Raw genomic sequence first — 19,210 nt, 5'->3', positions numbered from 1 at the left:
TATCAGGACCTCCTGAGGCTGTATCATGGGCGTGTGTCCTAAACCTTGGCAAAATAAACTTTCTAAATTAACTGAGACCTGTCTCAAATTTTCAGGGTTCACATCTCACAGAGAGTAGCCAAGGCTAGCAATTTATTTATTTTCTCATCAATGTTACAATAAAACAATGTTGAATGAAATGATATTACTTGAGGACCTGTTGTATTCCTTTCCTTGAAATCATTGTTCTTCCTTCATAATCTAACTTGAGTATTAACAGATCATTATGTTTGCACAATAATTTTATGTTAACAGATATATAGCAAATGTGATCTGTGTGCCTGATTGACTATGCGTTTATTCAACGTAGAACTAACAGAACACAAGTCAAAGGGTGTCGCTCACCTAAATACGCTTCATGCTAACTAAACATAGCTTACTGTTCACTATTTATCTTATACGTTTTCTGCTAAAGACTGTACTAAAATATTCAATATGTAGGTCTCTAGTTACACTTCTGTTTCTAAGCTTTTAAAATGTTGTTAGAGGGATCTTATAAACTATCTTAAGACCATCCATCCTCACGATGTAGTCACGTCATTTTTAGCCAAAATGTTATTATGCCCAAAGTTAACCAACTACATTCATCCTACCTGACTGTTTCTACATTTCATACACACTTAGAATACAAAGTTTCCTAGTATAAAGGTCATTTAAACAGATATGATATAGTCTCTGAAGACAAGTCCAAAAAAATTCCAAAATATTTTCAGCATTATAAACCACCAAATTTGTCAGTTGGAAAGAGACAATTAAATGAAATTTTTTTTAGCTTAAAAATCAGTGATGTTACTAAATAGTCTCATCTTTAATAACTCTAAACATTAGTATATTAGAACTACCATCTTCTTATTTTCATTGTTGCTTATCAGGAAAGATGATGTACTCTTGAATTCTCACACTTCTCACAATTACCAGCATATCATGATCACCTAGGGAACTGTACTTGGGTGTACTTAATTAAAAGCCCATTTTAATAAATGTAAAGAAAACTATGTAATGCTATTTTTGAAAACTTCCGATTACAAACACAATCTATACAAATACATAAAAGGAAGATTTGCAAAGCACTCATCCAAAAGTAAAGGTCCAGGTGAATAATAAGTTATATAGATGTTATATATTTTTTAAAAATCTAGAAAATTCAAAAGGACATGATTATTAGTAACTTGATTTGGGTCATTGACATGGTTCTGCATGGATAAACTGCTTTTTGGCCAATTTCACTTGGCTTCTCTGGGTTTTAATTTCCTTCTGTGGTAAAAGGAGAGGTTACATTTTTAGTTATTAATAATTTCCTAACACTTTGTGATTGATTATTGCAGAAATGACAATTCTTTAAGTAAGAACACTAATGGCATGGATGTATGCAGACTATGTTTTTTTAGCAGCAACACAGATCTTACAGGTCATCTTACCATGCACTCTTATGAGGAAACTGAGGCAATGAAAGAACAGCATAGCTTCTTCATCTTCTGATTAGCTATAGAACTGGGAGTGCAACATACTCCAAACTGCCTTGTAAAGGCTGATTATATTTAAGATTTATTTCCATATAAATTGACACAAATAGCCTGGGCACGGTAGCTCACACCTGCAATCCCAGTACTCTGGGAGGCCAAGGTGGGAAGATTGCTTAATCCCAGGAGTTCCAGATCAGCCTGGGCAACATAGGGAAACCCCATCTTTACAAAAAATACAAACAATTAGCCAGGCATGATGATTACACGCCTGTAGTCCCAGCTACTCAGGAGGATAAGGCGGAGGATTGCTTGAGCCTGGGAGGCGGAGGTTGCAGTGAGCTGAGATTGTGCCACTGCACTCCAGCTGCGGTGACAGAACAAGACCCCATCTCAAAAAGAAAAAAAAAAAAATTGAAACAAATATTGACAATATTATTATTTACATGAGAACTTCTTGTTCTCATTTTTTTTCACCACTCACTTTATATGCCAGTGGAGATATGCTTTACTTGTAGAAGTAAAAAGATAACCTGTTCTGTATCTTCATTTTTTTCCTAAGTCTTAACGAAAACTTACAAAGGCTTATCAGAATATAATACCTAAAACAATTGTGAACTGTGGATTAACTTTTCTTTACCTTGTAGTACCTATTGAAATGCTTTGCATATAATTTTAATTGAGAAATATGAAATAAATGAAGATGAACACAATTTGTTTTTATTAATTGGTTAATAAATGTAGACCAAACATAGAGCTATATATCATTTAATCAAGACGTTTCCCCTAGGTTTTACTATGCTCTGTTTACACCGGAGGAAACGGAGGATGGGAGAGGTATATTTTTCAGAATTAGTAATTCAGGCTATTGGAATTTAAATTGATTCTGTGTTAAATGCAAGCAACCAACTGAAATACCCAGATATAATTTAGGTCAAATATAGATAGCAGTAAACTAAAAGACTGTGTCTATAAGCATATTTACTTACATTCCTACACAAACCTATCTATTTATTTTTACAATACCATTTTCCCTACTATTTTTCCCAATGTCCAGATAGAAAAATTGAAGACATACCTTGTTAAGTGTTTTGATTGTCACAGGCCATAGTTATGCTTTCATATGTTCCATAAACACACATTCATTCGCTTATTCATATATCTTCATATCATGCATATTAGCATATGAGTAAAATATAAAGGAGAAATGCCTTTTAAAGTTAAAAATAGGCTATTTGAACTCCATAATTTTCATGGTATATGAAATAAAGATTGGTATCCTGACTGTTGTTTAATAGTTGATTATTAACTGTGTCACCAGAATCCTTAAACTGACTATAGCATCAAGTTTAGTCAGAGATCACAGATGCTATTAATTCTGTCTATTCCATATGCTCTTAATCATTCATTTCAGATGGGAGTCTTAAGAAATGTTATCCCTCGTCCTTGCCCCAGTTCTCCCTCTTTCTTAACATTTATTGCATGAAATAAACTGCAAGACTTTTTGAGGACTGGAGAATTCAGTATTTTCTGGGTATGTCATTTTTATCTTGATAATTCCCAGTCTGTTGTCCTTAATACCTTTGATGTCCCCCAAAATTAAATCAATGATGAAGGAGAAACAAGGCTAATTTTAGCATTTCCCTTCCTGTTTTGCTATGCTCTGGCACTAAGTAGCCTTTCTACCAAGGAATAAATAACATGGACATTTGCTTGTTCATAGCCTGGTTATATTGAGAAAATAACACACAAGATGTGAATGCTCAAGTACAACTGTAAAATGATTTCTAAACGTATTCTACCATTTTAAAAGTGTGTTCTTCAATTAAGCTGTAGTTTCAAAAGAAAAGATTATATTTCAAATTAAGCTGTGACTCTAGGCATGAGATGAACAGATTGCAAGAACAATGTAAGGTTTGTATATTTTTCATAACTGATGCAGACTGCTATACAATCATTTAACTTGGTGACAGGAAGTGATCATAAAATTGGGCCAAATGAATATACAGGCAAAAATTGTTTGTCTGCTTACCTATATCATATATGAATATCTCAAATAATTTACTTGCAATTTATTTACCTCATGATTTGGAAATCCAACTGAGAGCATGTTTCATGTAGACATGAATAGCAAAGGAATAATTCCTAGGAATTTATTCTATGGATATGGCTCAAGTAAACAAATATTCAGAGTGCAAGGGTGTCCAAGGACACATTGTTTACTATAGCAAAAAGTAACACAATACCCAAAAAATAATGTAATTTCATCAACTGGAGGCGAGAAAAATAATTTATGTAATAACGATATTATAGCATAGGAAAAAGGTATACCCATGCATGGTAAACTTAAAGATGTCCATATATATATATATATATATATATATATATATATATATATATAGACACACACACACACATATATACACACACATACAGATACACATAAACATACATACACTATATATAAATATATGGACATTGTATATATATATAATATATATACTTACATACAAGAACACGTGTGCTTATTTAAATATTTATAAATATTTGTCTATGCATGGAATATTGATGGAGAGATACACAGGAAAACAGTAGTGTTTACTTTCAGGAATTGGTATTGAGGGTAGAGCAGAGAATGAAGAATGCAAGAAATAGTGAGAAAAAGATTTACTTTTTATTTGGTATTCAATTATGTTTTGTACCATTAGTATATGCTATCTCTAAAATGAAACCAAATCAGAATAGAAGAAGGAAAAACAGAACTAGCAAAACAGAGTAAAGATACTGCAAGATCTTAAATTCTGTCAATTTTTCTTAAAGTAGATATAACCCTGCCTTATTTTTGTTTCTATTTTTGTATTATACTTTAAGTTCTAGGGTACATGTGCACAACATGCAGGTTTGTTACATACATATACATGTGCCACGTTGGTGTGCTGCACTCATTAACTCGTCATTTACATTAGGTATATCTCTAATGCTTTCCCTACCCCCTCCCTTGACCCCAGGACAGGCCCCGGTGTGTGATGTTCCCCTTGCTGTGTCCAAGTGTTCTCATTGTTCAATTACCACCTATGAGTGAGAACATGCGGTGTTTGGTTTTTTATCCTTGTGACAGTTTGCTGAGAATGATGGTTCCTCCAGCTTCATCCATGTCCCTAAAAAGGACATGAACTCATCCTTTTTTATGGCTGCATAGTATGCCATGGTGTATATGTGCCACATTTTCTTAATCCAGTCTATCATTGATGGATATTTGGGCTGGTTCCAAGTCTTTGCTATTGTGAATAGTGCCACAATAAACATACGTGTGCATGTGTCTTTATAGCAGCATGATTTATAATCCTTTGGGTACATATCCAGTAACGGGTCAATGGTATTTCTAGTTCTAGATCCTTGAGGAATCACCACACTGTCTTCCACAATGGTTGAACTAGTTTACAGTCCCACCAACAGTGTAAAAGTGTTCCTATTTCTCCACATCCTCTCCAGCACCTGTTGTTTCCTGACTTCTTAATGATTGCCATTCTAACTGGTGTGAGATGGTATCTCACTGTGGTTTTGATTTGCATTTCTCTGATGGCCAGTGATGATGAGCATTTTTTCATGTGTTTTTTGGCTGCATAAATGTCTTCTTTTGAGAAGTGTCTGGTCATATCCTTCGCCCACTTTGTGATGGGGTTGTTTGTTTTTTTCTTGCAAATTTGTTTGAGTGCTTTGTAGATTCTGGATATTAGCCCTTTGTCAGATGAGTAGGTTGCGAAAATGTTCTCCCATTCTGTAGGTTGCCTGTTCACTCTGATGGTAGTTTCTTTTGCTGTGCAGAAGCTCTTTAGTTTAATTAGATCCCATTTGTCAATTCCAGCTTTGGTTGCCATTGCTTTTGGTGTTTTAGACATGAAGTCCTTGCCCATGCTTATGTCCTGAATGGTATTGCCTAGGTTTTCTTCTAGGGTTTTTATGGTTTTAGGTCTAATATTTAAGTCTTTAATCCATCTTGAATTACTTTTTGTATAAGGTGTAAGGAAGGGATCCAGTTTCAGCTTTCTACATATGGCTAGCCAGTTTTCCCAGCACTATTTATTAAAAAGGGAATCCTTTCCCCATTGCTTGTTTTTGTCAGGTTTGTCAAAGATCAGATGGTTGTAGATGTGTAGTATTATTTCTGAGGGCTCTGTTCTGTTCCATTGGTCTATATCTCTGTTTTGGTACCAGTACCATGCTGTTTTGGTTACTGTAGCCTTGTAGTATAGTTTGAAGTCAGGTAGTGTGATGCCTCCAGCTTTGTTCTTTTGGCTTAAGATTGCCTTGGCAATGTGGGCTCTTTTTTGGTTCCATATGAACTTGAAAGTAGTTTTTTCCAATTCTGTGAAGAAAGTCATTGGTAGCTTGATGGGGATGGCATTGAATCTATAAATTACCTTGGGCAGTAGGCCATTTTCATGGTATTGATTCTTCCTATCCATGAGCATAGAATGTTCTTCCATTTGTTTGTGTCCTCTTTTATTTCGTTGAGCAGTGGTTTGTAGCTCTCCTTGAAGAGGTCCTTCACATCCCTTGTAAGTTGCATTCCTAGGTATTTTATTCTCTTTGAAGCAATTGTGAATGGGAGTTCACTCATGATTTGGCTCTCTGTCTGTTATTGGTGTATAAGAATGCTTGTGATTTTTGCACATTGATTTTGTATCCTGAGACTTTGCTGAAGTTGCTTATCAGCTTAAGGAGATTTTGGGCTGAGACGATGGGGTTTTCTAAATATACAATCATGTCATCTGCAAACAGGGACAATTTGACTTCCTCTTTTCCTAATTGAATACCCTTTCTTTCTTTCTTCTGCCTGGCTTCCCTGGCCAGAACTTCCAACATTATGTTGAATAGGAGTGGTGAGAGAGGGCATCCCTGTCTTGTGCCAGTTTTCAAAGGGAATGCTTCCAGTTTTTGCCCATTCAGTATAATATTGGTTGCAGGTTTGTCATAAATAGCTCTTATTATTTTGAGATACGTCCCATCAATACCTAATTTATTGAGAGTTTTTAGCATGAAGGGCTGTTGAATTTTGTCAAAGGCCTTTTCTGCATCTATTGAGATAATCATGTGGTTTTTGTCTTTGGTTCTGTTTATATGCTGGATTATGTTTATTGATTTGCATATGTTGAACCAGCCTTGCATCCCAGAGATGAAGCCCACTTGATCATGGTGCATAAGCTTTTAATGTGCTGCTGGATTTGGTTTGTCAGTATTTTATTGAGGATTTTTGCATCAATGTTCATCAGGGATATTGGTCTAAAATTGTCTTTTTTTGTTGTGTCTCTGCCAGGCTTTGGTATCAGGATGATGCTGGCCTCATAAATTGAGTTAGGGAGGATTCCCTCTTTTTCTGTTGATTGGAATAGTTCCAGAAGGAATGGTACCAGCTCCTCCTTGTACCTGTGGTAGAATTGGACTGTGAATCTGTCTAGTCCTGGACTTTTTTTGGTTGGTAGGCTATTAATTATTGCCTCAATTTCAGAGCCTGTTATTGGTCTATTCAGGGATTCAACTTCTTCCTGGTTTAGTCTTGGGAGGGTGTATGTGTCCAGGAATTTATCCATTTCTTCCAGATTTTCCAGTTTATTTGCATAGAGGTGTTTATAGTATTCTCTGATGGTAGTTTGTATTTCTGTGGGATCGGTGGTGATATTCCCTTTATTAATTTTTATTGCGTCTATTTGATTCTTCTCTCTTTTCTTCTTTATTAGTCTTACTAGTGGTCTATCAATTTTGTTGATCTTTTCAAAAAACCGGCTCTTGGATTCATTGATTTTTTTGTAGAGTTTTTTGTGTCTCTTTTCTGCTCCGATCTTAGTTGTTTCTTGCCTTCTGCTAGCTTTTGAATGTGTTTGCTCTTGCTTCTCTAGTTCTTTAATTGTGATGTTAGGGTGTCAATTTTAGATCTTTCCTGCTTTCTCTTGTGGGCATTTAGTGCTATAAATTTCCCTCTACACACTGCTTTAAATGTGTCCCAGAGATTCTGGTATGTTGTGTCGTTGTTCTCGTTGGTTTCAAAGAACATCTTTATTTCTGCCTTTACTTTGTTTTGTAAGCAGTAGTCATTCAGGAGCAGGTTGTTCAGTTTCCATGTAGTTGAGCGCTTTTGAGTGAGTTTCTTAATCCTGAGTTTTAGTTTCATTGCACTGTGGTCTGAGAGACAGTTTATTATAATTTCTGTTCTTTTACATTTGCTGAGGAGTGCTTTACTTCCAACTATGTGGTCAGTTTTGGAATAAGTGCGATGTGGTGCTGAGAAGAACGTATATTCTGTTGATATGGGGTGGAGAGTTCTGTAGATGTCTATTAGGTCCGCTTGGTGCAGAGCTGAGTTCAATTCCTGGATATCCTTAACTTTCTGTCTCATTAATCTGTCTAATGTTGACAGTGGGGTGTTAAAGTCTCCCATTATTATTGTGTGGCAGTCTAAGCCTCTTTGTAGGTCTCTAAGGACTTGCTTTATGAATCTGGGTGCTCCTGTATTGGGTGCATATATATTTAGGATAGTTAGCTCTTCTTGTTGAATTGATCCCTTTACCATTATGTAATGGCCTTCTTTGTCTCTTTTGATCTTTGTTGGTTTAAAGTCTGTTTTATCAGAGACTAGGATTGCAACCCCTGCCTTTTTTTGTTTTCCATTTGCTTGGTAGATTTTCCTCCATCCCTTTATTTTTAGCCTATGTGTGTCTCTGCCCATGAGATGGGTCTCCTGGATACAGCACACTGATGGGTCTTGACTCTATCCAATTTGCCAGTCTGTGTCTTTTAATTGGAGCACTTAGCCCATTCACATTTAAGGTTAATATTGTTATGTGTGAATTTGAACCTGTCATTATGATGTTAGCTGATTATTTTGCTTGTTAGTTGATACAGTTTCTTCCTAGCATCGATGGTCTTTACAATATGTCATGTTTTTGCAGTGGCTGGTACCAGTTGTTCCTTTCCACGTTTAGTGCTTCCTTCAGGACCCCTTGTAGGGCAGGCCTGGTGGTGACAAAATCTCTCAGCATTTGCTTGTCTGTAAAGGATTTTATTTCTCCTTCACTTATGAAGCTTAGTTTGGCTGGATATGAAATTCTGGGTTGAAAATTCTTTTCTTTAAGAATGTTGAATATTGGCCCCCACTCTCTTCTGGCTTGTAGAGTTTCTGCCGAGAGATCTGCTGTTAGTCTGATGGGCTTCCCTTTGTGGGTAACCAAACCTTTCTCTCTGGCTGCCCTTAACATTTTTTCCTTCATCTCAACTTTGGTGAATCTGACAATTATGTGTCTTGGAGTTGCTTTTCTCGAGGAATATCTTTGTGGCATTCTCTGTATTTCCTGAATTTGAATGTTGGCCTGCCTTGCTACGTTGGGGAAGTTCTCCTGGATAATATCCTGCAGAGTGTTTTCCAACTTGGTTCCATTCTCCCCATCACTTTCAGGTACACCAATCAGATGTAGATTTGGTCTTTCACATAGTCCCATATTTCTTGGAGTCTTTGTTTCTTTTGACTCTTTCTTCTCTAAACTTCTCTTCTTGCTTCATTTCATTCATTTTATCTTCCATCACTGATACCCTTTCTTCCAGTTGATCGAATCAGCTACTGAGGCTTGTGCATTGGTCACGTAGTTCTCGTGCCATGGTTTTCAGCTCCATCAGGTCATTTAAGGACTTCTCTACACTGGTTATTGTAGCTAGCCATTTGTCTAATCTTCTTTCAAGGTTTTTAGCTTCTTTGCAATGGGTTTGAACTTCCTCTTTTAGCTCGGAGAAGTTTGATCATCTCATGCCTTCTTCTCTCAACTTGTCAAAGTCATTCTCCACCTAGCTTTGTTCTGTTGCTGGTGAGGAGCTGTGCTCCTTTGGAGGGGGAGAGGTGCTCTGATTTTTAGAATTTTCTGCTTTTCTGCTGTGTTTTTTCCCCATCTTTGTGGTTTTATCAACCTTTGGTCTTTGATGATGGTGACGTACAGATGGGGTTTTGATGTGGATGTCCTTTCTGTTTGTCAGTTTTCCTTCTAACACTCAGGACCCTCAGCTGCAGGTCTGCTGGAGTTTGCTGGAGGTCCACTCCAGACGCTGTTTGCCTGGGTATCAGCAGCAGAGGCTGCAGAACAGCGAATATTGCTGAACAGCAAATGTTGCTGCCTGATCGTTCCTCTGGAAGCTTTGTCTCAGGGGTACCCGGCCATGTGAGGTGTCAGTCTGCACCTACTGGGGGATGCCTCCCAGTTAGGCTACTCGGGGGTCAGGGACCCACTTGAGGAGGCAGTCTATCCATTCTCAGATCTCAAACTCCATGCTGGGAGAACCACTACTCTCTTCAAAGCTGTCAGACAGGGACATTTAAGTCTGCAGAGGTTTCTGCTGCCTTTTGTTCAGCTATGCCCTGCCCCCAGAGGTGGAGCCTACAGAGGCAGGCAGGCCTCCTTGAGCTGTGGTGGGCTCCACCCAGTAGGAGCTTCCCTGCTGCTTTGTTTACCTACTCAAGCCTCAGCCATGGTGGGCACCCCTCCCCGAGCCTTGCTGCTGCCTTGCAGTTCGATCTCAGACTGCTGTGCTAGCAATGAGTGAGGCTCCATGGGCGTGGGACCCTGCGAGCCAGGTGTGGGATATAATCTCCTGGTGTGCCATTTGCTAAGACCATTGGAAAAGCGCAGTATTAGGGTGGGAGTGACCCAATTTTCCAGGTGCTGTCTGTCACCCCTTCCCTTGGCTAGGAAAGGGAATTCCCTGATCGCTTGCACTTCCCTGGTGAGGCGATGCCTCACTGTGCTTCGGCTCACACTCGGTGGGCTGCACCCACTGTCCTGCCCCCACTGTCCGATGAGCCCCCATGAGATGCACCCAGTACCTCAGTTGGAAATGCAGAAATCACCCGTCTTCTGCGTCACTCACGCTGGGAGCTGTAGACTGGAGCTGTTCCTATTTGGCCATCTTGGAACTGCCCCAACCCTGCCTTCTTAAGGGAGAAATGATTTCAGTAGTCTCAAGGAGTGATCTTACATGAAGAGCAAACAGACGGATAATTCAATATCTGTGGCCAAGAAAGGAATTTATGAATTGTTTCCTTTTAAAAAATAAGCAAAATAATTTGTTAACACATCCTCGCCTTGCACTGTGTGACTTCTCTGTCAAAGAAAAGGGAAGCCTGAAGAAATAGAGGCAAGGCTGCTATTTATGGAGCCTGTTATGAGCCATGCATCTACTTTAATAAGGAGTTAAAGGTTCTCCAGCTTGCTAAGGCTTTGCAGCTAGTTAGTGTCTACCTCACTCAAAGTCAGACCTCTTTCCACTACATGAAGATGATTTTCTTTGGTTAAAAAGAAGGTATGATTTATATTGGAAAAGCAGAGTATTCAAGATGTTTTCAAATCTATGAAATTTTAGCCACAACATATTATCTTAACAAATAATATGGGTAAATATGTACAGAGTATGCATTCTGTCCCAGACACCATTTCAAGCTCGTTCTATACATTAATCCATTTTGTCTTTTCACAGTCTGTAAAGAGAGGTACTGTTATTACAACTTGAGTTTTCAAATAAGAAAATCAAGGCTCAGAGAGGTTATGTAACTTGTTTACCAATAAAATTTTCCCTAAGCTACTCTAAAATATAATCTAACTTTATTATATGGCACTAAAAGTATAGGATATAAAAGTAAAATAATTTTCAAGATAAAGTCATTTCAATGTATTTATTCTAAGACTGAAGATATAATGCAGATAAAAACAAACATTAGCAATTCTGACATGCTTAACTCAGTAATTACAAATTAATGATTAATTTATTGTCATTATAAGCTATACACAGACATATGTAGTACATTCGCTCCTATATTACTAAAAAAAATGAAGTAGAATCATTAAAGTAAAAACTTCTCTCAATTTTATTCAACCTAATTCAACTAATACAATTGAACTAATAATAGTCTAACTTTCTACATAATGTTTTAAAAACGGATTTTAGAAAAAAAAAAAACAGATTTCAGCAGTCACTATTTTATAAATGGGAAAATGTAGGTTGGTGAAGTGCAACCTCTGATCATAAAATAATTCATTAAAAGTAACCTAACTAGAATTCAGAACTTACTGACTTTTTCCCTTGTGGTCACACCACAAACCATGAAAAATGTGTGGTGTACCATCTGAAATACATTAAACTTCACTGGTACTTTAAATAGATGTCCTAAGCCATTAGCCATCCAGAATCTAATTGGTCTACTAAATGTGAATCAGCCACAATCATATTTACCTAACTCGAAGAAGAGATGTAGAATATACCAATCTTCATTAACTTTATTGAAATCTTATATATGATTTTGTCTAATGCCCCTGAAAGCAGAAAATCCATCTAAAACATGTTTGAAAGTTGGTCATTTCCCTCTTGATATATTTCAGTGATTGAATTCACTCTACTTTCAGAAAAGCCTCTTCAACTTTGACAGTTTTATTGCTATGAAAACTCTTAACCTGAATCAAAAATTTCCTTCCCTAATTTTTGACCCATTTGCTCTGAGTTGTGCCAAATGGAGCTACATAGTCCACCCTTTCCTGCAGTAGCCCTTCCGGTATTTGTAGACAGCCATCACATCTACCTAAATTCTTTCCAGGTTAGTTATGTCCAGCTGCCTCAAAGTTTCTTAGAGGGTTGTTTTCCAACTTCTCATTGGATAATTAATGTTCCTGCTGCAACATGACCCATGAGAGTAAGTTGCTGTGTCCCAAAATAGTCTGAATTTTGTAAATTACAACGTAAACATGTCTGCTTCCATACTGCTATCAACGCAACCTAGGTGTGTGTTGTTTTTGTAGTTACGGTAGTTGTTATTGTTAAGCATTCTGGTCACATATTTAATTGCTGCTGAATTTATGCTAAATTATAATTTTGAGTAATTTACATTAACTTCCATCAGATGATGTCTATTTCACTCTAGTTTTTAATTTATCACAGTACAGTTTCTCTTCATTGGCTCTACCTGTAATCTTAATGCAGGCAGCTCTCTGTTGCAGCTGTCCTTTCAGTTCTGTACCACGTACATATCTGATAAGCAATTTCCTGTGTTTTCATCCAAGTAATGAATCAAAAATTCTGAATAGGTCAGGGGCATGGACAAAGACCTTTAGCACAGCACTGGGGACCTCAATCCAGGCAGACAGATAACAACATAAATAGGGCACATTTAAAAAAGTTTAACTCAGATAAACTCTTAAAGAATTTTGCAATCAGAAAATCTTGCAAATGTTATTCTAATTTCAGCAGATATGTAAGTTTTATGTTATATGGTTTAAATTCACTTTTATTTGCAAATTTTTTTGAGAGGGGAGCTTGAAAACACCATAAATTTTCCATGATTAAAACTACTCAAAGAGCTATAAAATACTAATAATAATTCTATGAGTTAAGAATTATTATCCCTATATGCAGATTTAGAAACAAATCTTGGAGAGAGTCAATAGCTTGATTAAGCTTACACAGATAGTGGCAGAGCCAGAATTCAAATCCAGATCCAGGGTGCCGCTTGTTTCAACTAGTTCTATTAGCTAAATAGTTCAGTTCTCTTCTTCAGCCCCCACTATATATATCATACTGGGGAAAACAACCCTTCCTTGAGCCTGTGTGGTATATAGTATTCTCTCATAATATCACCACCTCAATTTCTTTCTCCTTTTGCCATTACTTCACTGTTGCTACATCATCAAGTCCCACAACCTTCCTCTTCAACAAGAAAAAAGAATATGCAAGGGCCTGAATGCATCTGTTTCATTAAATTAGTTTACATGCATACTCAGAAATGCATATGAGACTGTATCACATGAAAACCTTAAAAATACCATTACACAGAATGCATTATCAAAGACAGCATTTTAGTTGAGCCACTTAAATACTACGCACTGTCCTCCTCTCTTAGCCTATTTATCTACCAAATCAGCATAGAATAATGGAGAGAATTTGGGATTTTAGTTAGAAAAGGAGAATTGAAATTTCTCCCCCAACATTTACTAGTTCCTCAGGTGAGTATGCTAGGACTCCGCTGGGCTCACTCTGTATCTTCTCGCCAAGTAATCTCTTCCAAACCAGTGGCTCCATTTTCCAACTCTAAGCCAATAGCTTCCCAGTGCATTTCTTTCTTTCTATTATTTTATTTTATTTTTTTTTGGTGGAGTTTCGCTTTTCTTGCCCAGGCTGGAGTGCAGTGGTGCCATCTTGGCTTACTGCAACCTCCACCTCCTAGGTTCAAGCGATTCTCCTGCCTCAGCCTCCCTAGAAGCTGGGATTATAGGCGCCCACCACCACGCCCAGCTAATTTTTTATATTTTTAGTAGAGATTGGGTTTCACCATGTTGGACAAGCTGGTCTTGAACTCCTGACCTCAGGTGATCCGCCTGCCTTGGCCTCCCAAAGCACTGGGATTCCCAGTGCATTTCTAAATGTACCCCCTCTCCTCAAAGTTCCCACTGGAAGTCTCATAGGCACTTCACATTCAGCATGTCCCAAACGAAACTCACCAGCTCTTCCCCATTGTTCAGTGATCGTAATTTCAGTTACCACTATCCACCAGATACCCAGGTCAGAAATTTGGGAAGCATCCTGGGTTCCAACTTCTGCATTCCCCACAACAAGTCTTCATTCACATCCTATAGTTCTAGTTTAAAAAAATCTCCAAAGCAGTCCACTTCCCTTTGCTTCTACTGCCACCTCCCTAGTTCACGCTACCATGATTTCCCCATGAATACAGCTAAATCTACTTAATTGGCTTGCCAATCCACTCTTTCCTGTCTCATATTCACTACAAACAGGGAGATCTTTCTAAAATCTAAATCTTATCATGTCACTCCTTTGCTTAAAATCATTCTATTACTTTTCCTAGAAAAATGTTCAAATTTCCAACTGTGCTTTAAAGGGCCCATATTGCAGACTTCATCTCTAACCACTCCCTTGTTTCCAGTCCTACTAGATTTCCATCATTTCTTCAAACTCACAATGCTCTCTACTGTTGTACAGCTTATAGGGTGTTTTTATTTGTCATTTATATCCTGAGAATGCAGTGGTGATATATGGAATTACTTCTACTTCAGTACAGAGTATCAGACATTAAGACCACTCCACCCAGATTCATTAAAAGATTAAAGGGGCAGGGAGAGGGAATGAGGTACCAACCTGAATGAGCATCCAGCTAAACTGGCAGAGATACAGGTAATGTGTGACAGCAGCCATAGCTGAACAGCTCTCCTCAGCGAGTTGGGGACTTGCGTATGCAGACACCAGAAACAGAATCTGTAAGAAACAGATACTTCTATTTTTAAAATATGCTAAAATCGATGAAGAATATTAAGAAAGTAAACTGCTTTCTTATCTAAATCTATGACTCAGTGATTCCATGTGAAAGTAAGTTGACTTCTTGCCAAACTGATATGACTAAGAGTCATTCTAAAAATGGCTATATATGGATTTTTATATTTCTAGGAAACAGTGCATGATATGAAATGATGCTACATGTTCCTCTAGGCTCTCAAGAGAAAATTCTCAAAGTAAACCTTGTTCTTATCACGGATGAAAAAAAATCCCATGAAATACATTTATTTTAGCAAAGTAGAAAATAGTGGAAATACCACTCCTTGTGAAAATCAAAACTAATGGGAGAGAAAAGAAAGAAAAATAAAATCCTTGACTTTACCATCACCTGCAGCCTCTTGCCAGGAAGTAACATAGATAACAAAACAGACTTAAAATGAGTTTAAAAATTCAAATTCTATGATTATCCTAATCTTTGGATTTTTATTTCAAGTGCCTTCAAGCCTTTGTTGAAAAGTCACAATGAGGCCTCTCTTGACCACACTAAATTTCCTTCTCACACACATAATTCCCCTAACTCTACTTCTCTCTCACTCTCTCTCTCTCTTTTTTTAACCGGCACACATCACCTTCTAACATGCTTTGTAATTTGCATTTTTTTGGCTATTAGTCTCACCTCCTAGAACATAATCCCTGCAAAGACAGGATCGTTGACTGTTTTACTCACTAATGGAACCCAAGCACCTAGCTCAGTGACTGGCACATGGTAGGTACTCAATAAATACTTGCTGAGTAATGAGCAAGTGAAGTGAAAGACTCTTTGTGATTTCTATCTTTTTGTATTTTCCCCAATAAATGACTACTGTGTCAAATATTGCAATGATGAGTGTAGATGGTGGGGGAAACTTGGAGCAATAATATTCTGCTATAAATTCTCAATGAATAAACTCTGGCTCCCCCTTATAGACGGGAATCAACTTTTTGACTATATTTTCAGAGGGTACCCACTGTGCCTGGAATATAGAGGTGATCAGTAAGTGTTTATTAAAAGAATGAATGATTTATTCCAAAAGGAGAGAGGAGAAAACTAGTTGACTTATGCCTTAAAACCTCTTAACTTTTAAAAAGAAAACATGAATGCTTTTAATGCTATTTGAATTTATTTAAAAAAATAAATAATGTGCCCCAAAATAAATAAGACCACGGGACAAAGTGTTGTTTAAATTTCAAGTGAAATATGCCCCTCCCCAATCCTCTTGTTACCAAGGACATGTCCCTCAACTCCCCTTGAAAATTCTACTCAAGTGTATTGATAGGACAGCATCCCTGTGGTAAATTCATTAGGATCTGCAGTGAGGCTTTGCACATTCCCAACATCTCAGTTTCACAATGAAAGACGCACCTTAACCTGATTCCTCAGTCAATTACATAAGACCCAACATGCTAATTTAAAATGAATAATTATTAATTACCAATAATTTATTACTATAATCGATATTGACTGTAAATTAATAAATCTACAATATGTATCTCTTATGCCGAAGTGACTCTTTCTTATTGGAAATTATTCATTAAGTACCTTCCTGTGCCTGATCAAGTATAGAATTAAAAAAAATCTTTTTTTTCAAGCTACGGACAGTGAACAAGTCATTTTCCCCTTCTACTTCCCTCATCAATAATAGAAGGAAGTTGGAAAAAATCAACTCCAAAGTCCCTTTCTACTCCAAGACTCCAGAACAATTTTTAAAATGAGAAGTACCTTGATTCAACTTTCTGTTTACTTAGCCCTGGATTTGGTGCATTTGTAATACACACTATTAAAAAGAACGCATGCCAGCATTTAAAGCAGAAAATAGAAATTTATGTAACATTATTTCCTGACAATCTGATACAAATGAGTTCCCTTAAAAAAAAAGTCCACAAATTCACCTTTCTAGAATGCACCACAACATAGCTTTTGAATTATTAGAGATTATGCTTAGATTTTCCTTTTTTGTCTAACTTTATCATTTGTTCTGACCTTTATTATAGGTCAGAAATTAAACCTTCCTAAATTCCACAATTATTCCTTGAACACCTTCTATGCACTAAGCACTGGAACTATGACTTAAGGGTATGGTGTGGTTTAGCAAAAAAATAAAATAAAATAAAGGATAAAAAAAGCAATCATTTTAACATTTTATGTTCTGTCTTTTTACAAAGGTGCATCTATTTCCATAAAGTCTTCATAAATTTACATACAATAAATTCAAGCCTTTCTAATTCAGATTCTATTATATGGATTGTGTTGAAGTTTACTTAGTAGTTTTGTTCTAATCAACTTAAATAGGGTGTTATGTAATAGAATAGTGTAATCCAAATTATAATTGAATATGTTTAGCTTTAAGCATTCTATGAAACTATTTATAAGTATATGCTAACTTAAATAATTCTTTTCTTTTTCAATATGTTTTCTTTGAAGCAACTAAATCAGTACAGGTTCTTGTTTAAAACTGTATTTACTTTCAGAATAGTTTTAACATCCAAAATTCTATTCTTAAGCTATGATTTGATATTTTATTACACTCTAATCTCCTTTTCTAAATTATAAGAAGATCAGTTACAAATCTACTTTTGTAAACCATGAAAGTTGTTCCAGGTTATTATCTGAATTATGGGAATTGCTTCTGTCTGTACAGGAGATTAGTCAGCAAGAGGAGGCTGAGCTGTCACATTGCACACTGCTATAAAAGGGATGCACAAAAAATACTTGGAGAACTAGATATTAAATGTGACCAGGCCTACCCAAAATTTCATTAACTTAATTTAAGATAGAAATAAAATGAGACCAAGTAAAACAAAATAAATAAAATCTCCCAGCATATTTAGCTTTCTCATTTTTAAGGCTACATAACCTAAAAATAGATGGAGTTTCACCATTGTTCTTTTATTCAAACACATAGAGATTACCAGAAAAAAGGTTATTTTCACAGTTCTCCGAAAGCATTAAGTTGAACATGAACAGAAAACAGGAATTTTTCAAAGGTTCTCAGTTGTTCATACATTGATCTATTCAGTATGAATGAGTGCTTAAGTACCCTCTATCTACAAAGTATTGTGCTGGGCAAGATGAAGTACATGATTACAGAAAACTGCTGTATACCAGCATGGTGCTACATGTTTTCCCTCATTCTTTTGTGTATAACTCACATATTAATGACGTGAAGCCATTATTGTTTGTATCCCAATTTAATAAATAATGAAGGAAGAACTATAGGATAATTAACATGTTTAAAGGTCCTTAAACACGTTTTAAATTTAAATTGGGATTCAAATTCTGGTATCCTGATTCGCAGGACCAGCATTCTTTCTTGAACACCATGCCACCGCCTACAAAGCTAAATCAAGCACAGTCCCCTCTCAAAGTGCTAACATTCTAGGTCACTGTTTCTCAATTAGTTTTACTCTATGGCCCACCACAGGGTCATAATGACAATCGAATATAATGCCAATAGCAAATATAATACTATTCTCAATTCCATTTTGATATAACATATACACAACTTAAGAGAAAAGAAAAATATAGTTCCCCCAAAAGTATTTGAGATATTCTTTTTAAAATGATTTATAAATTTCTCTGCTTATTCTGATTGCTTAGAGCTCTACTGTGCCAGCCAATGAAGGAAATGAAGAGTAAATACTTTTTAGAAAACTTAAATATACAGCATGTGTCCCCGCTTGCTTGAGCTAAATAACAACTAATGATAAATATTAGTTTTCCTATAAACCTCAATTCTCAGTGCTCCTTAATATATACACCCTCCTCTCTCAGTTTACTACGGATACTCTCACTCCTTTCCCTATAAAATTATTCTTGAAATGACCCCCCCCCTTTTTTTTTTTTTTTTTTTTTGAGACGGAGTCTCCCTCTGTCACCCAAGCTGGAGTGCAGTGGCACGATCTTGGCTCACTGCAACCTCCGCCTCCTGGGTTCAAGCGAATCTCCTGCCTCAGCCTCCAGAGTAGCTGGAACTACAGGGCGTGCCACCATTTTTTGTATTTTTAGTAGAGACGGGTTTTCATCGTGTTAGCCAGGATGGTCTCACTCTCCTGACCTCATGATCCGCCCGCTTCGGCCTCCCAAAGTGCTGGGATTACAGGCGTGAGCCACTGCGCCCGGCATAATAGTCTTATAATGTTATTGTCCCTGTGTGATAGCAAAGGTAACAAAGGTCTCACAGCTAACCAATGACAAAACTTGCATTGGGCTTACCCGACCTCAGTTCAGTTCTCTTTTTGCTATTCTCTGCTGCCGTTATGCTGCTTTACAAAAACTTCAGAAACTCAAACAAGGGCTATACAAGGGCTATCATGAGTTCTTTGATTAATGGAGACACAATTGAGATTTTTTCACATGGCTTTCG

General features: G+C 36.9%; 1 protein-coding gene across 6 annotated transcripts in view; it reads right to left on the bottom strand.

The window, feature by feature from the left end:
* The window catches only part of ADGRV1 (adhesion G protein-coupled receptor V1), a 593,238-nt gene that overhangs the window by 187,940 nt on the left and 386,088 nt on the right, over positions 1-19,210 (bottom strand). For all 6 annotated transcript variants that reach the window (XM_054488480.2, XM_063664978.1, XM_063664980.1 and 3 more), the window contains one exon: positions 14,673-14,789. In XM_054488480.2, the coding sequence (XP_054344455.1) occupies positions 14,673-14,789 (117 nt within the window). Of the gene's footprint in view, positions 1-14,672; positions 14,790-19,210 lie in introns of those variants that run through there.

The sequence above is a fragment of the Pongo pygmaeus genome, chromosome 4, assembly GCF_028885625.2.
Source record: "Pongo pygmaeus isolate AG05252 chromosome 4, NHGRI_mPonPyg2-v2.0_pri, whole genome shotgun sequence".
Taxonomy (NCBI): domain Eukaryota; kingdom Metazoa; phylum Chordata; class Mammalia; order Primates; family Hominidae; genus Pongo; species Pongo pygmaeus.
Note: the sequence above shows the minus strand (reverse complement) of the source record. Positions and strands in the feature narration are given on the sequence as shown.